Source organism: Cydia strobilella, chromosome 4 (genome assembly GCF_947568885.1).
Source record: "Cydia strobilella chromosome 4, ilCydStro3.1, whole genome shotgun sequence".
In the NCBI taxonomy this organism is placed as follows: Eukaryota; Metazoa; Arthropoda; class Insecta; order Lepidoptera; family Tortricidae; genus Cydia; species Cydia strobilella.
Genome location: NC_086044.1, coordinates 1,890,110 through 1,902,781, shown reverse-complemented (window position 1 = coordinate 1,902,781; position 12,672 = coordinate 1,890,110). Strand labels below are relative to the sequence as shown.

Genomic DNA, 12,672 nt, shown 5'->3' with positions numbered 1-12,672 from the left:
TTACCTGAACATGAAATTGAAGAAAAAATGGTATAAGTAGGTAGTGTGGATAGGATAATAACGGCCACCTGATGGGGACATACTTATCTTCTTTTCTGTGCAAATTGGTATTGGCAATAACGATGCTTTTCATCGCCTGGTCGTAAAACTTGTCAAATGATGCAGGCGTGTCTGTTTATTATGACATCTTTTATGGCTCGTTTATATGCCTTCTAAGCTAAGCCAAACCTAGAGAGACCCGTTTCTTAAAAGGAGTGTATGTTTTTATTTTAGCGGAAGACTTTAACTCCCTTAGGCGCACCAGGCGTGGGCTGAAATGATCAGAAATTCAGCACCGGAACCTTTTTGCTCACGGAATAATTTCAGATAGGTACATATTGTTTATGCCACGAGTTTTTTGTATCAACCCACACACAACGCCAGCACTACTCACGACATTTTTGTCGTCCAAAGCTTTCATAAAAACCAAATACGAAATATTACGAGCCCAACTGGGGAGGTACCTCCACCTTACAGAAAACCGCAGCCAAATAACACTAGGCCCTACTCATAGTGTTGTGTTCCTGCCGGTGAGTAAGGTTGCCAGAGCTCAAGGGAGAGGAGTGTTAGGTCGGCAACGCGCATGTAACTCCTCTGGAGTTGCAGGCGTACATAGGCTACGGAGACTGCTTAACATCAGGCGGGCCGTATGCTTGTTTGCCACCGACGTAGTATAAATTTTTTTTACGTAAATTAGAAATAATTCAGTCTTATACATCCCACTGTTGGACCCAGGCCTCCCATATGCGAAATGATTCGGGCTATATTCCCCACGCTAGCCCAATGCAGGTTAGGGACTACACATACACCTTTGAATTTCTCTGCAGATGTATATGCAGGTTTCCACAAACCATCTCGTTGTCTTGTAATGACACAAAATTGTTGCCTTGCGAAACTGCTGCTTAAAACGAAAATTATGGTCGTAGTACATCGCTTGCGGTTGTATAAAACTGAGCGTTGCAGCTTGCTGTGCAGCAGATTTGTTTACTGGTCAATTTGCATTAAGTACCTAAGTACGTTGACTGTTTCTCAAGTGTGTCAGGTACTTAAAGATGAGTCCAGAATACTTAAGTATAAGGGGCCCACTGACTATCAGTCCGCCGGACGAAATCGGCCTGTCAGTTGTTCGGAACTGTCAAATTTTTGGCCGATGTCGTCCGGCGGACTGATAGTCAGTGGGCCCCTTAATACCCGTACTACAAATCATTGACAGTGTCAATGTCAACACTGACATAAATACGCTTATGTAATTTACTTCTCACATAACCAAATCGAAAAAGGGGTTTTTCTTCCCTACTAGGAGGGATCAAAGTGGCATTTTTCTTCCCTGCTAGGAGGGATCAAAGTAACACTTTTATGTTCTAGGACCCTATTTTTAAATTTTTTGCACATAATTTTTTAGCTTAAATAATATTTGTTACGTTTTCTACCAAAAGGTACCACATTGTCGCTTGTTGATAAGGTTCATTTCTAATTGAAGCTACATGGAAATAGCGCCTTACTGACAAGCGACAATAAGTACCCCTTTGGTTGAAAATGGCACATTTTTAAACACCATAGACCATAGGTGATGTAAAAGCAGTATGTGTCACATGGTAGCAAAATTATTTCCATCTTGGGCGTAACACACTTAAATCCCTCACTACGCTCAGATTCTACTTTAGAATCCCTCGCTACTCTCGGGACTCTATTATAGAATCCCTCGCTTCGTTTAGGATTCAATGTACGCCCTCACCGTAAATATGTCATTTTGGTCCCTTGTGACACAATCTACTATTCTATGCATCTCGTTCGTACTGACATATTAGTGCGAAAAAAAATCGAGCGCGCCAACTATGTAGTCACCGTCAGATATACGAAGCGGCTAAAAGATGTTCACAAATATCTATCTTTGACAATTAACAAGTAAGTAGTAATTTATGACAGTTGTTATCCTAATAACGGCCCGGCCACGACTTTGCGCGACCGGCGGCGGCGGCAGCGGCAACCATAGGTGGGAACGAAAGGTCAGATCGCTGTGTCTCGCTCCAACCTATGGTTGCTGCCGCCGCCGCCGCCTGTCGCGCAATGTCGTGGCCGAGCCGTTACGGACATTAGACCTGTACCGCTGGCTATATTTTGACCCCTAGGTTATAAAAATATTAAAGTCAATTCTGTTTTCGCTTATGAATACTTTGTTAAGATGTAAATCTTACATTTTGTTTTGTGTCATATATATAATTTGCTTTTCTAGTAATTTGTTATTTTGTGGTAATTATTTTTTATTTTGAATTATCTTGGAGAAAAAAATATTCGAGAGAACACATGTAACTGTGTTGCATTTAGGATAGTGTTTTTAGTGTGAAAACATAGTTTGTGTCAATTACGTCCACTGCAATCTGATACTATGTCATAATATTCTAAATGACACAAAAAAAAATTAGAGTTAAAAAAAATTACTTAGGTCGAATTTAATCGTTTAAATAGGTCCATTAAATGATTTTGTGTCTTATTAAGGCATAGCTTCATAAGATATTTGATGATTTTGTTGTAACAGGCTGTCACCGTTACAAAAGAATATTAAAGATATTAGAGTTCACATCTTATTAATTTGAAATGCAAGATAAATAAGATGTATGAATTTGTGTCACTTCCATCCACTGCATAAACAAATATTACAAAAATATTATTTGCGTTCAAACGAAGCTAGCGGGCGGTCTGAATGGGCAACGGAGGCCGTGCAGGGTGGGGCCGCGGCGTGACCTTGCCGTACGCAACGCATGTTTACTTCGCCTGTGCGCCAAATTAACGCAATTTATTCAAAGAAGTTACGCAAACAACACAACAACAAGCAACAAGCAAGCAAAGAATGCGTCGAATTATCTTTTACCTATTTAAAACTCATAGATATTGTACAATGTCACCATTATGCAAAAGAACTGTGTACATGTTTGATTTGCGAGCGAGCTGGCAACATTGCGCAGGGAAATCTTAAAAATATCGCGTTTACGTGAACGCCACATACATTTGTGACAGTGATAGGGAAAAGGTACCACTAAAGTAAAATTTGGTTATTAATACCGTGACTTTCTTTCATTCTTTGATAAAAAAAATTGCTATTTATGCAACAAGTGCGGAAGTCATCTTTACGCACGTGTATCATACAATGTTTTACTATGCATTGTGCGAGTAAATAAAAAAACATGTCATGGCAAATAAGTTTAATTATTAAAAGGAGTGTTTTAAATCGACACGAGTTGCGAATTACTTATTCGCACGTGTATCGTACGTTTTACAGTACATATGGCCCTTTAAACTTTCGATATATGCACGGTAAGTGCTCTTTTCCGCACTAGTGCGAGAAAGTAGCACCATATGTACTGTAAAAAAAATTGAAAACAAAAAGCACTAGTGCGGACAAGCAGTACTTTCCGCACGATATGGCTCCGTAGGAAACGCACTTTTCGAGCACATGCATTGTAAAAAAATATATAGGACTGTATCTCCTAAACCATGCGTCGTAGCGCAAAAATAATAAAATTTTCGTTCCCCTTTATGTAACCCAAAAGTAATACATGAAAAATACAATGAAAAAAAAGAAACAAAATCTTTATAGGGCTGTATTAGCTGTATCTCCTATATCGTGCATCGTAGCGCAAAAATAATCAAATTTTCGCTCCCCTTAAGAAACCCTTAATTAAAACTTTAAAAAAAACCAGGAAAAAACTTTATAGAGCTATTATAGCTATATATATAGATATAATATCTCCTAAACCGTGCGTGGTGGCCCAAAAATAATAAAAATTTCGTTCCCCTTTATGAAGCCCCAAAGTAATATACTAAAAACACAATGAAAAAAAAGAAAAAAATAACAAAAAAACTTTACAGGGCTGTATCTCCTACACCGTGCATCGTAGCGCAAAAATAATTAAAAAAATCCCTTTAAGAAACCCCTAATTAAGATTGAAAAACGCAAAAAAGAAAAAGAGGAAAAAAAATCATTTTAGGGCTGTATCTCCTAAACCGTGCGTCGTAGCGCAAAAATAATAAAATTTTCGTTCCCCTTTACGGAACCCTAAAGTAATATACAAAAAACACAATGAAAAAAAAACACAAAAAAAACTTTATAGGGCTGTATCTCCTAAACCGTCGTAGCGCAAAAATAATCAAATTTTCGTTCCCCTTTGTGGAACCCCAAACTAATATACAAAAAACACAATGAAAAAAAAAAACAAAAAAAAGATCTTTATAGGGCTGCATCTCCTAAATCGTGCATCGTAGCGCAAAAATAATCAATTTTTCGTTCCCCTTTAAGGATCCCTTAATTAATACTTAAAAAAAAAACAAAAAAAAACAGGAAAAAATCTTTATAGAGCTATATCTCCTAAACCGTGCGTGGTAGCGCAAAAAGAACAAAATTTTCGTTCCCCTTTACGGAACCCCAAAATAATATACAAAAAACACAATGAAAAAAAAAACAACAAAAAAAATCTTTATAGGGCTGCATCTCCTAAACCGTGCATCGTAGCACAAAAATAATCAAATTTTCGTTCCCCTTTAAGAAACCCTTAATTAAAACTTAAAAAAAAACCAGGAAAAAAAACTTTATAGAGCTATTATAGCTATATATATAGATATAATATCTCCTAAACCGTGCGTGGTGGCGCAAAAATAATAAAATTTTCGTTCCCCTTTATGCAACCCATAATTTATATTTAAAAAAAAACGCAAAATTAAAAAAAAACATCTCATCATTATCTCTTAAACCAAGCGTCGTAGTGCAAAAATAATTAAAAAAAACCCCTTTAAGAAACCCGTAATTAATACTTAAAAAAAAAACAAAAAAAAACCAGGAAAAAAAACTTTATAGAGCTGTATCTCCTAAACCGTGCGTGGTACCGCAAAAACAATAAAATTTTCGTTCCCCTTTATGCCCATAATTTATATTTAAAAAAAACGCAAAATTTAAAAAAAAAAATCTTTATAGGGCTGTATCTCCTAAACCATGCGTCGTAGCGCAAAAATAATAAAATTTTCGTTCCCCTTTATGAAACCCCAAAATAATATACAAAAAACACAATGTAAAAAAGAAAAAAAGAAAAAAAAACAATAAAAAAATCTTTATAGGGCTTTATCTCCTAAACCATGCGTCGTAGCGCAAAAACAATAAAATTTTCGTTCCCCTTTATGCAACTCATAATTTATATTTTAAAAAACGCAAAATTTAAAAAAAAAATCTTTATAGGGCTGTATCTCCTAAACCATGAGTCGTAGCGCAAAAATAATAAAATTTTCGTTCCCCTTTATGCAACCCATAATTTATATTTTAAAAAAAACGCAAAATTTAAAAAAAAAATCATTGCTGCTATGGCTGTATCTCTTAAACCATGCGTCGTAGCGCAAAAATAATTAAAAATAACCCCTTTAAGAAACCCGTAACTAATACTTAAAAAAAAAACAAAAAAAAACCAGGAAAAAAAACTTTATAGAGCTGTATCTCCTAAACCGTGCGTGGTACCGCAAAAACAATAAAATTTTCGTTCCCCTTTATGCAACCCATAATTTATATTAAAAAAACGCAAAATTAAAAAAAAAATCTTTATAGGGCTGTATCTCCTAAACCATACGTCGTAGCGCAAAAATAATAAAATTTTCGTTCCCCTTTATGCAACCCATAATTTATATTAAAAAAAAAAACGCAAAATTTAAAAAAAAATCATTGCTGCTATGGCTGTATCTCTTAAACCATGCGTCGTAGCGCAAAAATAATTTAAAAAACCCCTTTAAGAAACCCGTAATTAATACTTAAAAAAAAAACAAAAAAAACCAGGAAAAAAAACTTTATAGAGCTGTATCTCCTAAACCGTGCGTGGTACCGCAAAAACAATAAAATTTTCGTTCCCCTTTATGCAACCCATAATTTATATTTAAAAAAACGCAAAATTTAAAAAAAAATCTTTATAGGGCTGTATCTCCTAAACCATGTGTCATAGCACAAAAATAATAAAATTTTCGTTCCCCTTTATGAAACCCCAAAGTAATATACAAAAAACACAATGTAAAAAAGAAAAAAAGAAAAAAAACAATCAAAAAAATCTTTATAGGGCTTTATCTCCTAAACCATGCGTCGTAGCGCAAAAATAATAAAATTTTCGTTCCCCTTTATGCAACCCATAATTTATATTAAAAAAAAAAACGCAAAATTTAAAAAAAAAATCATTATAGGGCTGTATCTCTTAAACCATGCGTCGTAGCGCAAAAATAATTTAAAAAACCCCTTTAAGAAACCCGTAATTAATACTTAAAAAAAAACAAAAAAAAAACCAGGAAAAAAAACTTTATAGAGCTGTATCTCCTAAACCGTGCGTGGTACCGCAAAAACAATAAAATTTTCGTTCCCCTTTTGCATCACTCATAATTTATATTTAAAAAAACGCAAAATTTAAAAAAAAAATCTTTATAGGGCTGTATCTCCTAAACCATGCGTCGTAGCGTAAAAATAATAAAATTTTCGTTCCCCTTTATGAAGCCCCAAAATAATATACAAAAACACAAGAAAAAGAAAGAAAAAAATAATAACAAAAAAACTTTATAGGGCTGTATCTCCTAAACCGTGCATCGTAGCGCAAAAATAATCAATATCCGTTCCCCTTTAAGAAGCCCCTAATTATGATTTAAAAACGCAAAAAAGAAAAAGAGAAAAAAATCTTTTTAGGGCTGTATCTCCTAAACCGTGCGTCGTAGCGCAAAAATAATAAAATTTTCGTTCCCTTTTATGAAACCCCAAAGTAATAACAAAAAACGCAATGACAAAAAAAAGAAAAAAAAAACTTTAGGGATGTATCTCCTAAACCGTGCATGGTAGCGAAAAATAATCAAATTTTCGTTCCCCTTAAGAAGCCCTTAATTAAGATTTAAAAACGTAAAAAAGAAAAAGAAAAAAATCTATATAGGGCTGTATCTCCTAAACCGTGCGTCGTAGCGCAAAAATAATCAACTTTTCGGTCCCCTTTATGTAACCATTAATTTATACAAAAAAAAAACGCAAAAAAAAAAGTTTTTTTTTATAGGGCTTGATCTCCTAAACCATGCGTCGTAGCGCAAAAATAATTAAATTTTCGTTCCCCTTTATGAAACCCCAAAGTAATATACAAAAAACACAATGTAAAAAAGAAAAAAACAATAAAAAAAACTTTATAGGGCTGTATCTCCTAAACCGTGCGTCGTAGCGCAAAAATAATCAAATTTTCTTTCCTCTTTATTCAACCCTTAATTTATATTTAAAAAAAAAACGCTTTCACTAAACTGCTGTAACTCGGAAACTTAGAATCCACAAAGGGGACTTTACTAAATTATGACACATATTAAAGCCTGACCAGTAATATATGATCATTGTCAAGAGGGCGCTGTTCATTCTCATGTATAGGGTGACAGTTCAGTATAGTATGAAAAAATATTGTATTTAATGAACATCATCATCAATGTAATTAATGTTGCTTGCCACGCTTAAACATAACAAAAATCACAATAAATTGCGTCTTAAAATAAACTTAAAAAGTCTACTAAAAATCGAAACAAAAGTAATTTTTAAGTCGCTGATGTGACATTCTCAATCAAAAGGTAGGTACCACTTTGTCGTTTACCTTAAAGACGAAATTTGATTATATCTTTATACAAATAACCTGTCAGAGAAAGTGGTACCTTTTGATTAGGAACGTCACAAATGTTGGTCAGTATGAGGAGTGCAGCCTACAGTTTATTTTTAATTATATTTATATACCTACTACGGTAAGATTGATAAGACAATGTAATTATGCCTCCGAATGAAATAAATACACTGTATCGCAAAACTAAGTGGCGAGACAGCTCATAATGCCATCTCTTGGTTGGTCTTAACTTAACAAGGGTAAAGGAGATAGTATTAAGATCTCAGTCGCAAGCTGATATTGCGGCAAGTATAATAAGCACCCCACCCGCGTAGGTACCCTTCCCCGCGCACGCCCTTCTTGCTCAATTGAGTTTTATTTTGCCAGATAGTAAAAAAACCGTGGATCAAAATGACCCAAATTATGAATGATGTCTCAATGTGGTATTATAATATTATAGACGTAAACTTAATAATATGAATTTTTTTTTGTGGCAGATACAGGGTGTTAATTAGAAAAAAATTTTTTTTAAATAAAAGCGGTGGATGAATTTGACACAGATTTGTTTGAATAACATATAACAATGTTCTGTAAAGTACAACACTTCACTTACCGACTCTAATATTTTTTTAGGCGTTTTAGGATCAATATTAGGTATTTATTAAATGCCATTATACCCGTGGATGAAAATGACACAAAATGCGTGTGTACGTCGGAAGCCACTTTGCCTTTACAGGGAAACAAAGAATTTCGTCTCGAATATTTTTTTTACAGAATGCTGATTGAAAAAAGAAATACCTAAATTTCTACCTAAGCAAATACCTAGGATGACACAAAATATTATTTTTAGGTTTAGTATATGGTCTGGAAACTATATATAAAAAATAAGCAACATTAATATTCTTATAACCTCAGAAGTTATTGGTACAGGTCTACATTGTTTATTTGCAGCGGTGACGGGCTGCACGGACGGCATCGGCAAACATTACTCCTTCGAGCTGGCTAAACGAGGGCTGAACATCGTTCTCATCAGTCGGAATCCGGAAAAACTACACGCCGTGGCCAAGGAGATAGGTGAGTGTCGACAAATATTCCACTGAAAGGTGTATAACACCGGCGATATTATAGCACTACTCCCTCGATCTGGCTAAACGAGGGCTGAACATCGTTCTCATCAGTAGGAACCCGGAAAAATTACACGCCGTGGCCAAGGAAATAGGTGAATGTCAACAAATATTCCACTGAAAGGTGTATAACACCGGCGATATTAATAGCATTACTCCCTCGATCTGGCTAAACGAGGGCTGAACATCGTTCGATCAGGTTTGGTGGTCAAACTATAATTGCGTACTTTTCATGTATGGTCCCAATTTAACTATAATATTTATTTCGATACGCTGTAGTCAACTATAAAAAAATAATTACCAATCACGTGCCGCCGCGCTCCCATAGAAAAGACATAAACGGGCAACTATTGCATATTATGCTCATGAAATAGTCGCGCGTTTATATCTTTTGTACTACATTTTAGTCTACTGTGATACTTACCAATTTTCATTAATTATTTAGGTTTTATAGTAAAAAAAGTATTATTTTAGGTAACTCGTAGAAAAAGTATTGTATACCATAGTGTTAATCAAGCTTTTCAATCTCGTACCTTACTTAGGGAACTCAGCAAGCTACGTTGCCTAAACACGGTACTCGACTGAAAAGCTCTCTATTATATCACGATTGTATAAAATACTATTTTTGCGTTGTCAATTGTTTTGAAAGCAAAAATAATTGACGTAGCGGAAGCCGCTCGACCCCAATTTCAAAGGAATACCGCAAATCGATGTACAGGTTAGCCGTTTGGCACACGCATACTAGAGGTCGAAACAAAATTTTTGACCCGCAGTTCCTAAAAAAATTTCGATGAGGGGGGGAGTGGTAATATTGTACAAAGAAAAATCGATAGGGTATATCGTATCTGAAGGATAAAATCTTGATATTTTGTGTCAAAAACTAAACAAACTATACCAACTGATGAAAGGCGCAGTTAAAGGGTTAAAGAGGTATTTCCCGTTCGATATACGGATATTACGTATCATTTTATGATTAATATGTACCGTATCTGCAGTATAGTTCCATAAGTCTCGTGAAATAGGAGTTCTACTTCAGTAGAACTGTGTCACTTGGTAAAATAGAAAAAAAAAAAATTGTTAATGATATTATTTTCAAAATTGCTTTCTTGGAGTTAGACATGAGGATATCACGTATCATTTGTGGTATATTGTACAAAAAAAAAGTCAGGTATATCATGTCTGGAGGAGCCCAAACTTGGTATGTTTCGAAAATTCTTTTTGTTTTAATTAAAAAAAAATTGCCCGAAATGTAATGATGTGATATATTTTTAGAATCGCCTCAAAAAGCCCTTTCGTATGATACCACATACAATAGGTTTATATAACAATATTTTTTTTCCATACAAAAAAAATAATGTTTTACCAATTTTTTTTAGGAACAGCTGGACAAAAATTTTGTTTTGGGGCTCTAGTATGTGTGTGCCAAACGGCTAACCTGTACATCGATTTGCGGTATTTTTATACGAACGGGTTAGACTAACGCATTCACTGTACTTGATTGTTATGTGCTATTCACACTAGGCGAATAAAAGACACGGGACAAGTAATAAATAATAACAAACTTTCCACACTTGCATTGAAAATATTGAAATGTACTATTTTATGGCTAGATTTTATTATTAACCTGTACGGCAGTGCGTAGTCACGTTCAGGTACAGTCAGCAAAACTTTCATGGGTACACGATTATTCAGATAAATTAACTTAATAGAAGCGTAATTATTTAATTTAATGTAATTATGTAACTATTAATTTACCATTGTATTCCTTACTGTTATTATCACAATAATTATGTAGTACCTGGTAATTAAGTACTAATTACACTTCCTAGTTCCTAGGTGAATAAGCAAGGAAGATGATGAGTCAAAAAAGTCATTTCGCAAATAATTTTGCATTTTGATTAACGTATACAGGGTGGCTAAAAAATAAGTGCATTCCCGTTGTCAGGGAGGTTTTGGGATTATACTGAGCAACTTTTAGTATGGGACCAACCACGAAATCGCGAAAATTTTTTTTATACAGTTGCTCAAAAAGTGCTACTTTTCGTGGCTGTTTAGCGTGCGGAATGTTGGTTTTCGCGAACTAGTGCTTTTTACTTTTCCAATTTTTTTAAATTTTTACTTGTTCCAATTCATGACTACTTATTTATGAGTGTTAATATTAGTTTCCTTTAAACGTCGTAATCAACATAAAAACCTACTGTTAATGTAAGAATACGAAAATATTTATGCATATTTCATATTTTATTACTTGCCTCTTCATCATTATAAGTATTATAACACGTTTATTTTTTAATGTTGAAAAACCGTTCTTAATAAGTTGTCGGAATGGAACGGAACGCCTGTCAAAGAAGAGGCGTATTTTCTTACTGCAAGAATGTTTTAAGTTTCCAAAGGCAACATTCGATATTGTTTTTATAAATATACGATACACAAATAATCGTAAATAACGATATTTAGGTAATAATAGTACAATATTTACTATTGTTTCTGTTTTGTAGAACATGCATTTGAAAAAAAAAACTCATTGAAGTGGGTTCAATAATAATAACAAGATCTATTCTAGTCGAATAAAAGCTAGAAAAACACCTCTTCATAATGTCAATGTCAATGATGTCACAGAATTAATAATATAAAAGTTTCGAATTCCATTCCTTACTTGTTGCTTTTCTTATTTTTTCGCAACCGTATTAAAAAACGTCGTTCGATACACGTGCGGAAATGTCATTCTTCACTCGTCCCGAGTCTTGCCACGAGCCGATGTCTCGGTACTCGTGAAGTAATGACATACTTTCCGCACTAGCATCGAAATGTACTATTTACCCTCCCATAGAAATTGGACCAGCCAAAATGTATGAAACAGCCAAATTTTTCAGCCGTCATAGAAAATGACGTGTCGGACGCCTCGACCCGGGCCCGGCCCGTTCTAGCGTGAGTCATCCTTTATGCTACTTCAATGTTACCGGGGCAATGGCGTAGCTAGAGAAAAGTACGTTAGGTATGAGTATTTTAAAAATAAATAAAAATTAGACTAAAAAACATCAGAATGCTTCGACGAATCGATCAAATCAAATCAAATCAATCGTTAAAGTCGCTAAAATGCTGGTATCATTATTAGCACGAGGGGAAACAACAATTGTTCTTTTTTAACGCATTAATTTACACCAATTTTTTCCGCTTTGTAGCGAAAAGCGCCTGCGAACGGAGAACTTACCAAGCGGATCGCTGCCAGGCTGCCAGTAAATGTGTTTTTAACTACCTACTTATTTATATTTTTTTAATACCACGTCGGTGGCAATCAAGCATACGGCCCGCCTGATGGTAAGCAGTTACCGTAGCCTATGGACGCCTGCAACACCAGAGATACACGCGCGTTGCCGACCCTTTAAAAACCTGTACACTCCTTTTTTGATGTAGAACCCCATACTGTAGTAGCCCCTCGGGAAAACCTCGGCAGGGAGCTTATTCTTTGATTCTTATTTTATACGCATATGCAAATATCAAGAAGTCGGATGATGCGAGATCATGCAGTAGGTAACACGTAAAAGCCAAGGCCGTCTTTTAAATCTAGCTTTTTCGATTACAATCTTTTTGTTAGTCTAAGTTTAGTTATTTTTTAGACCAGAATTACGTGATGTCTGAATGCTCGTAATCAAGTTTTTGTGAATATTTATATTTTATTTTAACATCCTGTTACGATATGAACTCACGTTATTAAGTAAATATAGCTTCACCTATCTCATTAGTACCTATAATTATCACCTGGGTTTCATGGAATATTAAGAAGTGGTTGTAATATTCCTGAATCATAAGCTTCCACTTAATACAGACTTCGTTTTAAAAACTTATTACATATATATTATATAAGTAGTAAAGTTTAATCTGGT

General features: G+C 34.7%; 1 protein-coding gene across 2 annotated transcripts in view; it reads left to right on the top strand.

The window, feature by feature from the left end:
* The window catches only part of LOC134740498 (inactive hydroxysteroid dehydrogenase-like protein 1), a 30,287-nt gene that overhangs the window by 11,807 nt on the left and 5,808 nt on the right, over window positions 1-12,672 (top strand). Inside the window, exon 2 of one of the 2 annotated variants that reach the window (XM_063672998.1) lies at window positions 8,616-8,738. In XM_063672998.1, coding sequence (XP_063529068.1) covers window positions 8,616-8,738 — 123 coding nt within the window. Of the gene's footprint in view, window positions 1-8,615; window positions 8,739-8,795; window positions 8,884-12,672 lie in introns of those variants that run through there. The other variant, XM_063672999.1, reaches the window with a different exon arrangement.